This window comes from Erinaceus europaeus, chromosome 6 (genome assembly GCF_950295315.1).
Source record: "Erinaceus europaeus chromosome 6, mEriEur2.1, whole genome shotgun sequence".
In the NCBI taxonomy this organism is placed as follows: domain Eukaryota; kingdom Metazoa; phylum Chordata; class Mammalia; order Eulipotyphla; family Erinaceidae; genus Erinaceus; species Erinaceus europaeus.
The window spans coordinates 40,265,256-40,284,542 of record NC_080167.1 but is presented as its reverse complement, the minus strand read 5'-3'; the positions used below and the strand labels follow the sequence as shown (position 1 = coordinate 40,284,542).

General features: G+C 46.8%; 1 protein-coding gene across 3 annotated transcripts in view; it reads right to left on the bottom strand.

The window, feature by feature from the left end:
- The window catches only part of SDCCAG8 (SHH signaling and ciliogenesis regulator SDCCAG8), a 278,824-nt gene that overhangs the window by 894 nt on the left and 258,643 nt on the right, over positions 1–19,287 (bottom strand). For all 3 annotated transcript variants that reach the window (XM_060192058.1, XM_016193181.2, XM_060192059.1), the window contains one exon: positions 11,326–11,452. In XM_060192058.1, the coding sequence (XP_060048041.1) occupies positions 11,326–11,452 (127 nt within the window). The remainder of the gene's footprint in view (positions 1–11,325; positions 11,453–19,287) is intronic.

Genomic DNA, 19,287 nt, shown 5'->3' with positions numbered 1-19,287 from the left:
CCATCTTTTTTTTTTAGAGGTTGAGAGACAGGAGACACACTGAAAGCATTGCTCAGCCCCTACAGGTAGAGACCAGGGGCATGAAGCCAGGTCCTTGTGCATGGTAATGTGCACTCAGCCAATGAGCTACTACTATTCAAGTTGGAGACAGTTTATTGAAGGCATTTTATTTTATCAAGTCATTTAGCAGGTAAAGACAGAAAAGCTGAAAGGGCTGGGGGTGAGGGGAGACAGGAATCTGTAGTCTGACTTCACTACTCATGAAGCTTTCCCCCCTGCAGGTGGGGACCAGAGGCTTGAACCTGGGTCCTTTCGTGTTACAGCATGTGCTCTTAGCCAGGTGCCTCACTACCCAGCCCCCAGAAGGCATTCTCATGTAAGAACAACTTCCCATGTCGTCAGAAGAGGAAATAGGTGTAGTGTCCTTTTTGTCTGAAGCAGGCATTAAAACTAGCTTACAGAAATTGGCTTGGGAGTGTCACAGGTTAGGAAAGTACTGAATTCAGTTGCCTGCCCCTGCCAATATGGCTGTTCAAATTAGTTTGAACCATGTCAGGAAGAAACCACTGGCAATATTTAAATAACATGAAAGAAAACATTCTTTAAGCACCTACTGTGTGCTGTGTAGGAAAATACAACATAGTCCTTGCCCTCTGGGACTGTCAGTTTGCCAGGATGATAGGTCACAGAGCTAAAATGCTCTCTTCCAAATCCCAGTTTTTACTTCAGATACATCAGGATGCACTGCAGGGTTACCAGCTTATCTGTTCTCAGTTTAGCTGAGAATATTTTCCAGAAAGAAAAAGTCGGCCTTTGCCTCCCTGAGGCAGGTTTCCTGAGTCTTAGGAAGACTTCCCAACCCAATTCAAGCTATGATTACTGTTAAGGAATTCTAAGACACGATGGAATGAAATGAAGATCAGAAAAGTACACAAGAGTAGCAAGAAAAACAGTCTATTGCCCTTTATTAAGCTTACCAAAAAGTCATGTTAAATCTCAAACAGATGCCCCGGTGTGCGTTGAGATACAGGTGCCAAATAGACGGATTCTGACACGGAGGGGAAAAGGAGATGTGTGTGAAGTTGGCCCATACCCCTGGGGGCCCTAGCAGTACATAGGTTTGTTAGGGGTAGGGAGTGGGTGGACCCTTTGCCGAGCTCCCGTCCCTGAGCTTTGTCCCTGCAGTGGGGACTCCTTCTGTCCTCAGTGATAGACTCACACAGGCTGTCACCAATGGGATCTGGCCATCAAACAGAGGGTCTAATTGAGAGCTGATTGGCCTAATCTTGACTGACCTGACCAGGCTATTTCTGCTGAATGACACTCCTGCTCCACAACTGGCAGGCTGCCCACTGACCTGGGTCCCCCATAGACAATGACTTCTATACTTATGGAAAAATCATCTCCTCAGCCAGACAGCCAAAGAGCTCACTTGGACCTAAGGAGCACAGCCCCAATAGCACTGGAGGCCAGTTTGGTGCTGTGGTCTCTCTCACTCACTCTCTATGGAAAAACAAAAATAATTTTAAAAAATCTCTTCAAATAAATAGATCTGTTTATCATCATGAGAAAAAGGGAATGAGAACCAGAGCATCACTCTAGCACATACCAGGGATTGAACTCAGGACCTCATGCTTGAGGGGCCAGTGCACTGCCTCCCAAGCCACAGTGTCTAACTTTACGGACTCAATGTCATCTTTGGGTATTTCAAAAATATTTAACTGAACTCAGGTGGAGGACACACAGACTTAACATGCTAAGTACCGACTAGGGAAGACCTGAAGTAGAAGAAAAAAGTACTTGCAGGGTTTTTTGTTTATGTTTTTAGTTACCAAAAATAATAGATAAGCTCCAGTAAGCTAACACTGAATCTGCAGAGTGTGGGCCTGAGAGTCATGAAGTAAAGTATTGTCCTTGGGCACTGCTGATGCTCAAGGCAGAGGCACCTAGCAAGCTTTTGGTAAATATTCAAATGAATAAGGATCCCTACTGTGTCATGCATGGCTTGGCAGGACTCGGTGATACCATCAGTTTGCAAGATCTTTAGTAGTCAGCCTTTCTCAATATGCTCAGTATAGTGTGTTGAGGGCCAAACTAGTCCCCACCAGAATCTGGAATACTATTCCGTGCTGATTTCCAGAAAGGTTGTTCCATTGCCCACACCCCAGAGACAGGGAGATGAGCTGAGAGTTTGGTGGGGGTATTAGCCAGCATGAACTGTGGTTCTCTCCCCAGCCACTTTGTCCTCCTTCTGCCTTTCAGCTTGTCACCACGGCCCCTTGCTGTGGTCCTCTGGCTGGAGTGGTCACATCTGCAGTTGTCTGTGGCCGCCTCCAAAGACAGAAGGGTCAGCGAGGGGTCTGGCAGCTGCTCTTCTGAAATGCCCCCGTCTGCACACCCGCAATGGCTGACACATTTTCTTTGTTCTGTTTTCAATTCGAACAGTGCAAACTCGCCACAAACCCTGACTTTGGTGACTAATTTATTTCTGAAGTTTGACTTTAAATTCAGAGTTTAAAAAATGAGTCTCTCCGGGTGACCTGAATTGTTCCCCAGGCAACAGCTGGGATTTTCACTGCTGCTTTGTTCCCAGGCCTGGGCCTGGGGGGGGAAGAGCAGGCTCCACCTTGCCCATCCAGCCTGACCTAGGCTTCCATTTGTTTCTCCTCCCTTTGTGTTTCCACCCCAGCCTCTAAAGCAGCCCTTCCAAAGGGAACAGCCCTCCTTGCCCTCTCCCATTCAGGCACACAGGACTCTCTGGGGACACTTCAAAGCTTGCTCTCAGACCTTTGGGTGAAGTCACCGCCACCCATATCCTCCACGTTCTGGGAGCAAAGACCACAGGTCTCAGCTTTCCTGGGAGACTGGGGCCTCCTGACCCTTCAGGATGGACACCTTCACCTCCTACCCACTCTCCATCTGCCCTCTAGCCTGAAGAATGAATACCAGCCTTTCTAGAAGTTCCATTCCTGACCCACTCGCTCCATTTCTTCTTTTTCTATCAGAAAAGGTATTAAATGATAGCTCAAAATGACACTTAGGAATCTCCAGAGTTGTCAGTGGCAACCCTGCTGGGCTTCATGGTTTTCTCTGCTGGGCTGTGGGTAATGAGGGGAGCTCCCTTTAAGGAGCAAGAACACAGGTTCAAGCCCCAACTCCCCACCTGCTGGGGGAAGCTTCACAAGCAGTGAAGTAACAGTGCAGGTGTCTCTCTCTCCCCCCTCTGTACCACCCTCTCCACTCTCAATTTCTCTCTGTCCTATCAAAATAAATAAATGCATGAGTAATGTGTATGAGTGTGTTACTAGAACTGAATATCGTAGATGTCAGGTAAGTGGTGCAGGCTCAGTGGATAAAGTCTTGAACTCTTAAGCACGAGGTCCCAAGTTCAATCCCTGGTAGAACATGTGCCAGAATGATGCTCTGGTATGTTCTTATTCTCTCTGCCGTCTCTACCTATCTCCCTCATTAATAAATAAAACCCTAAAAGAAAATGGTACAGAACTAAGACCTGAGTCAAGGTAGTTTGACTTCAAAACAGAGACTCGTTAATGCTATTCTAAACAGCTTAGTGAGGGTCAAGTCTGCTAATTGTGAGATGAAGAAGTCGAATGCAGAAGACAAGTTGGAATAAAACTCTGGGGACAGTGAGTGGCCATCAGTTAATTTAGGAGGAAGTTGCTGTCAGGAATCCTCTGTAGAACACTGGGGCCACGGCCACCACCAGGCAGTGGTGCAGGGTCTGCAGTCTCCCAAGGACACAGCCCTGCCTTCCCAAGAACTAGTAACCAACACACTGAGTTGCCTCTCCCCCTCCAGGCTGGGCTGGGTTTTTCTTAGAATCTGGCTGTTGCCAGCTGCAAAGCGGGCCAGGAGTTCAGGACACAGTCACCACAGACCCCACAATTCAATCTTCCGTGAGAACTTCTAATTGGCTCTGTGACAATGAAAGCTCTGTGACAGACAGAGTTCAAAGCCCTGTTTTCCCAAGACTACTTTGCCTTACCCTCCCACCCAAAGAGAAATGGCTGGTAGGAATCAGAAGACAAGGGCAGAGGTAGGAAAAGGCTTCCTTGAAGAAAGAAAATGAGGAAGGGGCTTCCTTGAATTTTGGGAGGAAACTTTCCATATGGGCTTGGCACCTTCTAGGGGACCTGAGGGACCCCCTAGCAGAAAGGGGAGGGGGCCCTCCCTGTTGCCTTCCCATGGGCACACTGAGATACCAGAGTGCCTCCCTCGGCCCCCAGGAGCTCATCTGGTTTTCTCCCATCCCCTAAGTCACAAGAACTTCCTCTGCACATGGGCAGGTGTCTGTGTTTTATGTGAACTATGTTTCCATGGTAAATAGATCTTATGAATTCCCAAGGGACAGACAGTGTCACCAACAGCAGAAAGTGGAGCCTCTGGCTGCCTCATGTTTAAAAGCGTTAAAAATAAAGACAACATTGACATTTGGGGTTGCAATGTGACGGAATTACAGTCTTTTAAAGGCAAGAACCACTTATCTACACTACATGCAATATTCAGTGTTTTGTTCACTTGTCTAATTGGATTAAAATATTTAGCTCCCTTTAAGATCTCGATTGTGAATTTATATAGCAAAAAACGTAATGTCTGACTTGGGAAGCAATAAGTGGAACAAATGTATCTGAAGTAATACATAGTTTAATTTGCTTTTCTTCCATGATTCTTACCCTCAAAATTATTCACTCTTAGACAAAGCGAACTGTTCACAGAAGATCAAGTTTGGCTTAAATGAAGCTGTATGCACCTTACAATACTAATCACACACAGAGCCTTTGGTTAAAAATACTAAGTTAAGCTCTGCTATTTGAGTTGCTTCTGGAAGTTTCTCTGAGGGCTGTAAGGTCCTTATGTTAGAAACCTAGCACCAGGGGTCTTATGTCAGTCCTTAAAAACACTCAGGCAGCAGGGAGTTAATGACATTTTAGCTGCATATGTTCAAGTTTATTTAAAAAAATATGCAAGTCACTTTGGTTGACAGTGTCTTGTACACAGTTTTGAAAGAATCAGGGCAAACTTTAACAGAGTCAGTTTTTATTTGAAAAATATTTTCTGGGAATGTATCAGTGTTTATTTTTGAGACTGACAATTCGGGTGAAAATCAGGATAAAAACAAAAAAACAACAATTTGGTTGAAATCAAATTGTTTGTTTTTAGCTATTTAGAATTCTTTCCAAAAAATCTTGGTTCAGGAGGAGGCGTTTTAATTTATTTTATTCAGTGTATTTGCTGTTCTATTTCAGCACCATCTGTCCTGCAGGTAGCTAACTTTGTGGAAGCTCCTGTGTCAGCTGAGAAAACCCCCAAGTTTTAGAAGAGCTTTCACAAGCCATGTGAACTCTTCCAGGTACCATCTCGAGCACCCTATGCAGCAGTTCCTTCAGTGACAGACACCCCCATTCCTAACAACCCCCCAACCCACCCCACCCCCGGGAGGTACTGTTCTCCCTTACACTCTGGCTTCCAAAACCCTGCTTCCTGGTTTGCTTCCGGTCACTAAGAAGGCCTTTTCCTCCATCATCATCATCTGTGTCTTTGTTCCTCAGGCTTGTTTTCAGCTCTCTTCCATGAGGCTCTAATGAGATAATGTCTGTGCCTTTGAATATAATCACATATGGCTGCTGGATCCAGGCACAAGTTTAAATCAAATTAGAAAATAAATTAACTGCCAAGAATGCTCAAAAGTCATAGGGCCAAATGATTAACCACCGATAAGTCCGTTTGAGGCTCTTGTTTTTGAAACTGTAAAAGTGATGCATCTGAAGGGCCTGAAAAAGGAAGGAGTATCTCTCTCTCTCTCTCTCACACACACACACACACACACACACACACACCACACACACACTCAGTCGCTCACTCGCTCTCTCGCTCACACACATGCTTAAGTGCACACTGAACACTGACCCCACCAGCCTACTGGGATGGCGGCAAGCAGTGAATGCAAATCAGTTGGAACTATATTCACCACCAAATACATCTATAAACGAAATAGTCTCCACACAGAATACAGATCGTGCTCTAGGTGACTAGGTAGTTTCTGTGCCTCCACACCTCCCAGATGCCACACTCCTCCCCCAAAGACAAGACTCTAATTTCCTCACCAGCTGGCATCAACCTTCCTGTCAGATACTCGGGTCCCCAGGCTCTGGGCCATAGACCTCTGACCCTGCTCCCAGCTGTCAGCTTTCTCCTAGACTCTAGGACCTAGGTTACAGCACCACTACCAAAGTTCTCCCCAGTTAAGAGCAGAGTGCTGGGACTTTCGTGGCCCTCTCTCTGCCTGGAACAGAGCAGAGATCCGAGGGCGGTGGTGTTCAGAGTCAAGTAGGATGGATGCTTCACTGTCTCCCTAAATGCCACTAACGCCATCTCATGCTGCTGAAAAAGCCATTTTCTTGAAGTTATTTGTTTGCTTCCCTCCAGTGAGACAGGAGATTAATAAAGCCATTGTCTGTGGTCAGCTGTGAACTCAGCTCAGTGGTGAGCACCCCCGGTCTGCACACTCAAGTCAGTTCTTCCCCGGCTGGCTGAGAGCACAATCTCATCGTTTAGAAGGGACATGGACACGGGGATTCTCACGACCAGAAAATATCACTGTGGTTTCATTAATGGCCATGACCAGCTCCCTCTGCCAGACATGCTGCTGTGTGTGTTTCAGGATGGAAGCAGAATCCACTTGGAATAATAAAGCCTTCTAAACAGGCTAGAAGCTTCCTGTCATCTGCTTCAGGGCACAGGGCTTGGTCCACTGGAGCAGATCAGGGGGATGTGACTCAGCATCAGAGCAGCTGCCCAAGCCAGAAAATAGCCCCTCTATTTGGGGCTTTGAGTGGACAGAGCACTTCAAGGTTTGACACACAAAACTCAGTTTTCCTGCTTAATTCACGCATAGCTGAGCCATCCCCAACGCAGGGATTAGTTTAGCCAGGGGCTTCTCTATAGGCAAACACTGAGTGTAGCTGGTCACTCAGAATCCTCAGGAGACCCAGTCCCCCAAATACCTGCTGTGACAAACAACGGGATTCCTTTAATGGCTCATTGGCAGCTCAATTCACAATTCCAGCTTAGCCCATAACTACTGCATTGGGGTGAGAAACAATCTGGTGGAGAGAACCACCAGAGTCTACAAAACTGGAGCCCTGCCTCTGCTCTGAACAGGAGCTTTTTTGCTATTAAAAGCCAAGGTGTGTGCCGACCAATCCCTCCTGTGATGCTGATTTTACAAGAACTCCAAAAGTATTACTGAAATCTGAAAGAGCCCTTCAGAGAGGAGCCAGATGGGCAGGTGCCAGTTAGCACAGGAAGGTCAGGTCATCTGTTTGCTCCAGGCAAGAGAAGAAAGACCCGTAGCTTTGGGGGAGGGGAGAAGTGGCAGAGAGTTTGAGGTGTTTGTTTGGTTTCCTTTTAAGTGGACTTTATGGAAAATTTGCAACCTGCTTGGCAATTATCAGATGTGTGAAGCCTTGGAGGAAGTTTCTATGCATCAGCTGTCCAGGTTGGGATCTGAGTGAGCTGTCTTGATGGCAGATGGGGGCTCAAAGCAAAGCCTACACCATAAAGATCTGCTCCAAGAGTGGAATGGAAGCCTGTGCACTTAGTGCCTTGACAGCAGAAACCCCAGAAATCTTTGCTCTGACATCATCCTTGGCTCTCCAAGGTCCAAGGTCTCCAACGTCAAAAGGTCATCCTTGGCTCTCCAAGGTCAAGATTGACTCAGACCAGGAGTCAGTCCCTCTGACTCTGGCAGCCTTGCCACCTGTCAGAAGGCCTGGCGGTTCTGACCTCCAACTGGCAAAGGGCCTTCGCCCCAGCTGCATCCAGTAGTGAGGCCGTGGCCTGGAGAAGGGGAGAGACGCGTGAGAGTGGGCCCATCACTGCTGCCTCCACAGGCTTCTGCCTTCCCTCTGCTCCTCTTGGGGTTTTTCTCAAATTTAGGGAGGAGAGACGAAAGGAAAAATCCAAACATTTCTTTGGTCTGCTGTAGGTGACAAAACCCACTGAGGACTTCACAGCAACACTCATTCACAGCTCTGAGATCCCCTCGAGTGAGGTTGACAGCATACCCATCCTGCAGACAGACACACTGATGCATAGTGATCGTATTCAGAATCTTATGAGCGGCCCAGGAGGAGGTGCAATGGGTAAGGTACATGCGGTCCTGAGTTTGATACCCAACACTGTATGTGAGAGTGATGCTCTCTCTGGTTCTCTGTTCCCTTCATAAATAAACAAATCTTTATTTATTTAAATAATAAATATTTATTTATTTATTTGTTACAGTGCATTGTTTAGCTCTGGCTAATGGTAGTGCTGGGGACTGAACTCTGGACTTTGGCATCCCAGGCATGAGAGTCCTTTGCAGAACCATTCTGCCTTCTCCCCAATCCATAAATAAATCTTTAAAAGGAGGAGGAGAAGAAAGAGGAGGAGGAGGAGGAGGAGAAGAAATTCATGAATCAACACAAGCTTCATCCTTTGTCACTTCTACCACCTACATTTCAGAAGTTGTCAGGCCAGGGTTGCCCAAAAAGCCTGTTGAAACTCAGCTTCCGGGGCCTATTCTGGTGCTGTATCCTTAGTGTATGGAGAGGCCCCAGAATCTGTGTGTCGTGTAGAAGTCAGGCTCTTAACAGTGCACGTCAGCCCGGTTCTGTGAGCATTCTCAGGGGTACTGTAGGGAAAGGGCACGCCTGTCTCAGTGCTGGGGGACCCCGGGCATGTTCCCTTACTATCTGTGGAATAGATGACTACTTTGCAGAGGGATCTGGTGGCCAGATGGGAAAAACCACTCAGAGGCTGTGGGTCTGCATTCAGCACAATTTGAAAGCAGAACAAAATGGAGGCCAGGCAGTGAGTGGCACATCCAGTTGAATGAACATATTACCATGAGGTAATAAACCCAGAGTCAAGCCTCTACCCCTCATCTGTTGGAGTTTCATGAGTAGTGAAACAGCGCTACAGATGTCTTTCTCTCTCCCTATCTCCTCTTACCCCCTTAATTTCTCTGTCTTATCAAAATAAAAAGAGAGAGAGAGAATGAGATAATTTTGCATCCCTTTGAGGCAGTACCTGGATGCAATTCTAACTAGAGGCCAAGGCCAAGGTCAAGGTCATTGTCAGTCTTGTTATCCTACACAGCACCCAACTGTTATCCTTACAAATGATTTGATGGAGTAGAAAGCACAACCTCTCAGATAGGAAAAGAAGCACCCGAAGATGAAAAAAAGTGTCATTCCATACTCCAAACTTACCTGGACACTTCTCTGCCTCGATTATCTCTGCTGACAGCCCCAGAACTGACCTGAGCAGTGAAACACTGGCTGCAGAGTCAAACTGTGGTTTCTCTGCACTGATCCTACTGGCTAGCTGTTGAAGCTTGCTGGAGTCTCAGGTTTCCTATCTGTAAAATGGAGACTGGAAGTGCCAGTCTCTGAGACTTTTCCAAGGAGAATGTGAGCTCTTACATGTTCTCGTTTCTTTTTTTTAAATTTACTTTATTTATTTACTTATTTATTATTGAATAGAGATGGAGAGAAATTGAAAGGGGAGGAAGAGACAGAGAGGGAGAGAGACAGAGAGACACCCGCAGCCCTGCTTCACCACTTGTGAAGCTTTCCCCTGCAAGTGGGAACCAGGGGCTTGAACCCAGGTCCTTGCACAGTGTCATATGTGTGCTTAACCATTTGTGCCACCACCTGGTCCCCCCCCCATATTCTCTTTTCTTTAAAAAAAAAAGAGTGTTAAAAATTATTTTCATGTGGGGGTATACAGCATAATGGTTATGCAAAGTGACTTTCATGCCTGAGGCTCTGAAATCCCAGGTTCGACCCCCTGTACCACCATAAGCCAGATCTGGTCAAACTTCTGGTGAAAATATATTTTTGTAACTATTATCTATTTTGCTGCCAGGGTTATCACTAGAGTTTTGTGCCTGTATGATTCTATCACTCCTGGCAGATTTTTTTTTGTGTGTGTGGTAGATGGTGAAAGACATGGGCGGCAACAGGAAGGACACACTGCTTGTGAAACTTCCCCCTTTGTGTAGTGGTAAGGGGCTTGAACCTGAGTCTGTGCTCAAGACAAGTTATGTGACTTATCATCTCCTGGCTCTCCAGGGGATTTTTTGGTTCTGTTTTGTTTTGTTTTGCCATCAAAGTTATCACTCAGGCTTGGTGCCTGAACACGGAATCTACCTCTCCTGGTGGCCAATTTCTCCCCTTTTTCCTTCAATGGAGAGACACAGTGACATCTACTGCTCTGCTCCATTGCTGGAGAAGCTTCCCTGCTGCAGGGTGGACCAAGGTTTGAACCTCGGTCCTCACACATGGTAACGTATTTTTTACTGGGTATGCTACCGCCGGGTCTCCAGTGCATGTTTCCTGGTATTCTTCCAGGACTCCTGTAGTTCCCAGATCTTAGCTCAATTATCTGTCGGCTAACTGAGAATAAGACTCCTTCATTTCAGTCATAATGATGTTTTTTTTTTCACTTGGAAGCACCCCTTTAACTCAACCAGCCCAAACTGTACCCACCCTTGAGGCGCAGTTCTGAGCTGGCCTCCTCCAACCAGCCTCCTGAACACTGCAATCCCCCACCCTCCCCACTCAGTCACACAACAGTCCCCTCAGCAATGGCACCTGTTTGGCACAGCTTAGCTATTCCTGTGGCTTGCTGGCTCATGTTCTGTTCTCCTGCATGGACTGTAGCTCCTTAAAAAGGTCAGGCTTGTCACACTTAACATGATTCCTTCAACTCCCATCCATGATGAGGTGAAGGAGATGACTTCATCATTCTTAATAGTTGATATATATATATATATATCAACTATATATATCAACTTCCTTAACCACTCATCTGTCATTAGGCACCTGGGTTGCTTCCAGGTTTGGCCTATTACACATTATGCTGCTATGAACACAGGTGTGCATACTGGAGGAGAGGGGAGGGGGGATCTTCGGGGTGCTGGTGCATGGTGACGGCAAATGGCTTAAACTGAGTATTGAGTGTTCTTCAGAGAGCAAAGGGAGATGAGAAGTTGCACTCAGGTATCAACAACTGTACTGTAAACCACCCTCCTATAAATAAAAATAAACAAGTCAGGCCCCTAACTTATAGTTTTCTGTACCCCCAAATGAGCCCAAGCCCATCTTTAGGATCTCCTTCCCAGCCTATTAACTGACAGATATTTCAGCCTGTTTGGATGCAATTCTAAATCATGAAGAAAAAACAAACAACAGTGCCTTTCGGGCTGTGTTGAGCCACCCCTGGGCTCACACCCCCGCACAGGGCTTTGCACACTACCTGGGACTTGAGACGCTCCACTTCTTCTGCCAGGCTCTGTCTCTCCAGCAGAAGCTGGTTCTGTTTGTTGAGGAGCTGCACCAGCTGTTGGGCAGTGGCCTGACTGTGCTTGTCCAGCTGCTTCAGCCTGAGGGGGAAAAAAAAAACCACTTTAGAATTAGTGGTGAACCTGAGAATTGGGGGCAACAGGCTTCAGAAAGCAGGGTGGAAAAAACTGAAGTTGGTTCTACTAGTGAGTACCATTGCTGTACTAGGAGTTCAGGTTTAGGGGAGTCCTGAAGAACCTCCTAGCTATAGGCCCATGGATAGTATCTGCTAAGTGAATGACTGCATCCGATGTGAAAGAGAACCAGGAAGTCTCTTTAGAAAGCTGTCAACCAGAAAGCACACAGATATGCTGGTTACCAGCCGAACTGAACCCATCAACTCTCAGAGGTCAGAGGTGAGGGGCCTAAATGCCTCCATTATTCATCTGAAAACAGCTCTGGCAGGCGGGAGCAGACGGCTGGCCTTGGCTGGGGAAGAGGGCGAGAGAGGATGGAAACACTGAACTAAGGATTTTCCATTATTAATTCACTCAGTCAATCACGAGCTCCGGCATGGCTGACCAGATGTCTTTAAAGATCCTAAATTTGTCATTCTGCTGATGGGCTCTCCTCTCCAGACTTGTTAATTCCCTCCAACTATTATCCTCATTTGTCCACAGCCAGCTTCCTACTGCCTGGAACACACGCACCCATGGAAATGCAGGCTTCAGACTAAATTTAGGCTTGTACAAACATCCAGAAACTGGCCTGGAAATGAGTCAAAGAGGTCACCTGATTTTATAGGGTCCTGTTCCACCACAAGTACTAATAGATATGATGGGCCTTTCACAAGAGGAGCATTTTTAAGACCTCTACCAGAGTGGGTGGTGAAACATCTGCATCACACGCACCAGGTGCTATAGTGCTGATACTGTGGTGTCTCTCACTGTCTCCATCTTTTGTTATTGTTGGCTAGACAGAAATCGAGAGGGGAGGGGAGGTAGAGAGGAAGAGAGAGACAGAGACACTTGCAGCCCTGCTTTACCGCTTGTGAAGCTTCCTCCCTGTAGGTAGGGGCTGGGGGTTCAAACCATGGTCCTTAGGCATGGTAATGTGCACGTTTAACCAAGTGCGCCACTGCCTGGGCCCTACTTTTTTTCTTTCTTTTTCTTTTCCATAGCTGCTGAAGAAGGCAGCTTTTCTTTCTTTCTTTCTCTCTCTCTCTCTTTTTTTTTTTTTTTCTTCCAGGGTTATCGCTCAGCTCGGTGCCTGCACCATGAACCACTGCTCCTGGAGGCCATTCTTCCCCCTTTTGTTGCCCTTGTTGAAGCCTTGTTGTGGTTATTATCGTTGTTGACGTCATTTGTTGTTGGATAGGAAAGAGAGAAATGGAGAGAGGAGAGGAAGACAGAGAGGGAGAGAGAAAGAGACACACCTGCAGACCTGCTTCTCTGCTTATGAAGCGACTCCCCTGCAGGTGGGGAACCAGGGGCTTGAACCGGGGTCCTTACGCCGGTCTTTGCGCTTTACGCCCGTGCGCTTAACCGCTGCTCTACTGCCTGACCCCCTAGCTTTTCTTTCAATCCCCAATCCGCCTGACTTCTTGCTGCTCTTCCTCCGGTGAGCTAAATACTGAGAGACACCTGGGAGAAACGGGAGAGCCTAAGGCGGCTCTACCCAGCTGGCTCACAGTCAGCATTGTGCATGCTCTCAGCCTGGCGCTCCCCAGACAGACATAGGTGGCCACACCACGGGACCAAGCCCCGCCCCCTAGCGTCTGGGTTTCCACTGGAGGACCAAGGGCTGAGCTTCTTCCAGGGCCTGTAGCTTCTCAGGATGACTATCAACCCCTGTCCAGCTGCCCATCAGGCTAGAGCTGAAGTCAGCTGCTAGGATCTTCTACCCAAGTGTGAGCACTTTCTTGCTTCTGTGCAGTCGACAGCCAGGTGGCCCTGAGCCCCTGCCATGATCAATCCTCTGATCTTGGGTCCTCTGGTGGAGCTCCCCAGTCTGCAAAAGCAGTCTGTGTGGGTCTCCAACCCACCTACCACACAGGGACAGTTCTTCCCGGGAGTAGTCTCAAAACTGCCACACGAGGAGCTGACAAACATAATTTTTCCTGCACTTGAGAGTGTGGAGCTGCTGAGAGAAGCACGGGGTCTCTGGGGCACAGAGGAGCCTGGCCAGAGAGCTGGGCCAGGGAGCGCCCAGTACTCAGGCAGATGCTGGGAATACCTGGAGCTTTACAGGTTCTCCTGCCCTGGGGGAGAAGGGGCTGCCAGCTATTGAAAGACAAAAGGGCACCACACTAAAACAGGATACAGTTCAAATGTGGGCTGGAAAGACAGCACACTGCTTCTGCAAGAGACTTTCGTGCCTGAGGCTCTGCAGTCTCAGGTTCAATCCCCATCATAAGCCATAGCTGAGCAGTGCTCTGGTCTCTCTGTATCTTTCTTTCTCATAAATAATAAATAAATAAATAAATAAATAAATAAATAAATATTAAAAAGTGAATCCCCTATCATCTGGGGATTCCCACATAGATATGATGGGCCTAGACCTCTAACATGTTCCTCTCCCTACTGTCACTGGTCTTCTCCATCAGGGACAACATAAGTGACCCTTTTGTGGGCCTCTACAGGACCTTGCCCTCAGTGTGGGTCAACACTAGTGGAGACTGCCCCATTCTCTGAAGGGAGGTTGGGTCAACATACTCTACCACTTGAGGATGAGGAAAATGAGTGCAGCCTAGAATGTTCCTAGCTATGACCACAGAATGCGCGCTCAGACCTACAGGGATCCAGAGGTTACACAGGCTCCTGTGCTGAATATGGACCCCAGATCAAATCCATGAGGTTTACAGTTAACAATATACATATACTTTTCCCATATTCAGGAGCTACTCTCTTCCCTGATGCAGTTTTCTAGTCCTATTTCCAACTCTGACACCATCTCCCCAGACAATACCTTTAGCCCACCTACATGTTAGCTGTCAGGCTCGGACAAAAATTAAGTAGTCTTGGGCCCCTTGGAATATATCTAAAATAAACCTACTAGCTTTTTCCAAAATGGAGACCCCAAATCTCACCTGCTATATTCTTACTTGTAGGTTCCTGATTAGTAAACAATCTGTTCTGCTTTATATATTAATACTTTACAGACACCAAGTTGCAGATGCCACCATAATGCCAATCTGACTTCCCTGGACAGATAATCTTACCAATGTGTCCTAGAACCCCATATCTCCAGAGCCCTGTCGCACTAGGGAAAGATAGAAACAAGTTGGGAGTATGGATTGACCTGCCATTGCCCATATCCAGTGGAGAAGTAATTACAGAAGCCAGACCTTTCACCTTCTGCAGCCCACAATGATCCTGGGTCCATACTCCCAGAAGGGCAAAGAATAGGAAAGCTTCCAATGGGGAGTATGGGATATGGAACTCTGGTGGTGGAAATTGTGTGGAATTGTACACCTCTTATGGTCTTGTTGATCATCATTAAATCAATAAATAGTAATAATAAAGTTAAGTGAATCACCAGTCCAGGAAATAGATCTGTACCTGTTAGGGAAAGATGCTGGAATCAAGGATACTGGAGCCAAGATGGGTGTAAGAGAAAGAAGTTTATTCGCATGGATCAAGAGTTCAGGTCAACCTAAAAACACCGGCCTTGAATGGAAGTTTAACAATATCTTTATACTATGGCAGGAATCAAGCTAAGTTAGCTTCAGGTTATAGAATCAGTACGTGGTCATAGCCTTGCCATGAGGTACTCATTCGGGGTTAGAGTACATGGAATCTAGTTTGTCAGGACCAGGAATGAGGGAGTGGGTAGGCTTACTGGAAATCCCCATCAGCTAAAATTTTTGGAGTTCTTTCTGATTCCCTCTCATACCATCTTCATCTGTTGAGCACTACCAGGTATCAGGTGCTGTGCTAAGTGGTTATCAGGACCTAACTTTTGTAGTGTTTATGAAAATCCTGGGAGGCAGACTCTATTATCCCTACTTTAAGATGTGGCAATGGAAGTATAGTACAGAGAGAATGAATGGCCAGTCTGAGGTTATTCGCTTTGGTAAATTGGGATGTGAAAAGATAAATGGGGCTGGAGAGACAGTAAATGGAGATACCAAAGACTGTTCTACCTAAGGATCCAGGACAGTCCCCAGACACACCATAAGCCAGAGCTGAGCAGTGCTCTGATATAGCTAGCTCGCTCTCTCTCTCTCTCCCCCTCTCTCTCTCTCTTTCTCTCTCATTAAAATAAAGTAAAGATAAATGTATGTTGGCCTGGAAGGTGACAGGGTGTTCCCACACAAGAGGAAGCACTGCAAAGTCCACGGCCTCTGGGAACTGTGAGTAGTATGACTGGATAGGAGGCTGTGTACTTCTCATAAAAACCTTACAACCAAACCAATAATTCTAGACCTTGTCCTTCAGGTAGTGGTGAACTGTTTACCAGGAAGAGAGGAAGACAGGAGAGCCAAGTGTGGCAGAGAAACTCTGGGGTCAGAATGAGATTTCTGTGGAACCTTACCCATTGAGACAGCAGTTTAGCTTCGGGTTTGGCTTTCTAGCTATGGAGGCCAAGCCTGCAGAGAGACCAGGTTATGAATTTGGGGCCTCACTCACCCAAGAAAGCCTGGCTGAGGTTTCCAACTGCAGAAGTTTGTTGAAAATGCAGATATCATAGTGGCCCACAGCCTACTGACTAAGCAGCCCTGCTGGGTTGAGAGGTACAGAGCCTGGGAGCAGCCATATTTAAAGATGGGCAGAGCGCAGGAAGTCAGCAACACAGGGCAGCGGAAGACAGAAGTAAGGTAGAGAATAGTGAGAGAAGGGCCTGGAGTTCAAGGACAGGGAGGTTTTCCAGGAGGAAGGAGGGGGGAAGCTTGTATGAAATAGCACCTGGTGGTGGAGTGTGACCTGAGGTGCCATCCGGAGCTGCCTGTAGGGAGGGGCAGCACACTCACTGACAGAAGGGGAGGATGAGGCTGTTGTGGAGAGCAGCCTGGCTGAAGGCAAAGCAGTAAAGAAACAACAAGGAGCACAGACATGGAATAAGCTTGGGCTGGTAGACAAGAGGTTCTGGGGTGGGGGTGGGGGAGAATTGTCCTCTTTTTTCTTCTTTTTTGCTGCCAGAGCTTTCTGTCTATATGATTCCACCACTCCTGACAGACTCTCTTTTCCTTCCTTCCTTCATTTTTCTTATAGTCAATGAAAGATAGAGAGAAGAGGAGGAGAGACACCATGGTACTGCCTGGGCGGTTGTTTCTATGTAGAGCAGGCGCTCAGCCCTGGACCCTCAAGCATAGTAAAGTGTATGTTCTCCCAGGTGAGTCATCTCCCACTCCTAAAAGGCAAAATTACTCGGGCTTCCCAAAGCAGGGAGGGTGGGATAGCTCACCCAGCAGAGTGCACGTTACCATGCTCTAGCACCTGGGTTCAAGCCCCTGATCCACACCTGCATGGGGGAGCTTCATGAGTAGCTGAGCATTACTACAGTTCTCTCTCTCTCTCTCCTTCCCTCCTTCCCTCTCTATATATATATCAAAAAAATGGCAGCTGGAAACCATCTTTCAACATTCAGGACTCAGCAAAATTGTCTTTCTGAAAGGATACAATCTCCCCTTGTGCTGAGCCCTTTGTTCGGAGTTGTTCCCTCATGGCATCATTAAAGGAGAGAGCAAGTAGTCATCACCAGCCCTGCTTGGGAGTCCCTCTAGGGAGAAAGAAGGAGCTCCCCACCCCCAACAGCCTGAAAACCACACACACACACAGGTTCTGCACAGCAGGAAAGAGAGCAGACTCCTCACTTTCAGGGCTCAGTTCTTAAGGCCTCATCTCTGGAACACACAGGTTTCCTGTCTTTTCTCAGAGAACTCTCCTGTCTACGTGGTGTCTGCTCAGGCCTGCCACAAGGACCAGGATCTGTGGCATTATCTCCCTCCCCCCTGCTACCCCTAGAGACAGGAGGCCATCTTTTCCCATGAAGCATGAGTCTCATAGCCCATGAAGAAGGACACTTCCAGACTGGGTCACCACCCTAACTGTGGACACTGGGTCCATTTCTTTAGGGGCCTACCTATGCACAGCCATCACCCCTGAGGGGGAGGGATAGTGGTGTACCCATATTGGGCTGTGATCTGGACAGGTCATGGGGATTACAGAGGTGTGGGGACAGCCGCTGCCATAAGGACAGGCTGCCCCAGGTTACTGCTCAGATTAAAGGGGGCTGGTGTGCGTGCTGGGCAGGGCAGGGTGCTAGTGATCTAACAGCAATCTTCCCTCTACACCTCCCAGACATGATCACAACTAACCCCCCCCCCCCCCGTCCCCTTAAGATGCAAGACTTTTATGATAAGATGGAACAAGTGGTGAAATACAAAACAACTTTATCAAGCTGAGTGGGCTGAGGAAAATATCTTATGCAAAACAGAAGCAGTGCAAGCTGCCAGCTCCGGTCCTGTGCTTCAGACATTCATTTGCTATGAATACTGTGAAAGCCAGTGAATACATATATTTAAATTTTTTTAATGTTGTATGCGATACATACAAAATATATGCAGAGCATAAATAAGTTATGAGGTATGATAATCAAATGAGCACTTGTGAGTCTGGTACCGGTACCATAGGGGCCTCTCCTTCCACATTTTTCTCCAGGCCGGGCCCTTCCGGTTCCCAGGCATGAATACTGTCCTCATGCAGGTAGCTTTCTGTTAGTGGTCTTGGTTTCACTCAACCATTTCACCTTCGCCTTTATTTACTGATTTATTTTGTGGCAGTGGTAAAATGCCTTTGTCCGGAGATATTTTTTACCCAGAACCCCATCCTTCAAGCACATTGGCTACAGTAAAGATGTCCCTTCCCCTTTTCTTGTTGCTCAGCTGCACAAGGTCCCTGTGGATACTGGCCTTCAGATAGAAATAAACATTTTTTTTCCAACCAATATATGAGTTTGGGCTGAAAATATGCACTTGGTCCTCCACTATTCCAATAATGCACTCTGAAGATTTTTTTCTGTAGGTGGGTGGGTGGGCAGGTGGTGACTCACCCAGTAGAGCAAACCTATTACCAAGAAAAAGTAAGGACTCAGTTCCAAGTCCTCACTCCCTCCTGTAGGGAGACAGCTTCATGAGTGGTGGAGTAGTGTTGCAGGTGTATCCTTTTGTCATTTTCTCTCACTTTCTGCATCTCACCATCTAGGGAAGAGAAAGAAAGAAAGAAAGAAAGAAAGAAAGAAAGAAAGAAAGAAAGAAAGAAAGAAAGAGGGAAAGAAAAAAAGAAAGAGAGAAAGATAGAAAGGATACAAAGAAAAGACTACTGGTATTGGTGGTGTCATCCAGGCACTAAGCTCCAGCAATAAGCTTGATGGCAAAGATAGTAAAAAGATTCCCCCTGGCCATTCACTACAGGCCAGGGAATACCATAAGCATTTTATATCCATGTTCTAACTTCATGCTCACAATACCTTATGCTATTGTCACCATACTCCACGAATGAGAAAAGCAAAGTGCACAGAAGTCATTTATTTCTTTAATTTTATTAGTGACTTAATATTGGCCTACAAAATTGTAAGATAACAGGGGTATAGGGAAAGATAGAAACAAGCTAGGCGTATGGATCGACCTGACAATGTCCATGTCCAGCAAAGATGCAATTACAGAAGCCAGACCTCCACCCCAGAAGGATCCTGGGTTTATACTCCCAGGAGGATAAATTATAGGGACGCTTCCAATATAAGGGGTGGGATGTGGAACTCTCTGGTCATGAGAATTATGTGGAATTGTATCCTTCTTATACCATCCTGTCGATCATTATTAAATAATTTTAAAAAAAAAAAGATAACAGGGGTATAATTCTACACCATTCCCACCACAGGAGTTCTGTCTCCTCATTCCCTTCACAGGAAGATAAAGCAGTTCTCCCAAGGCTGC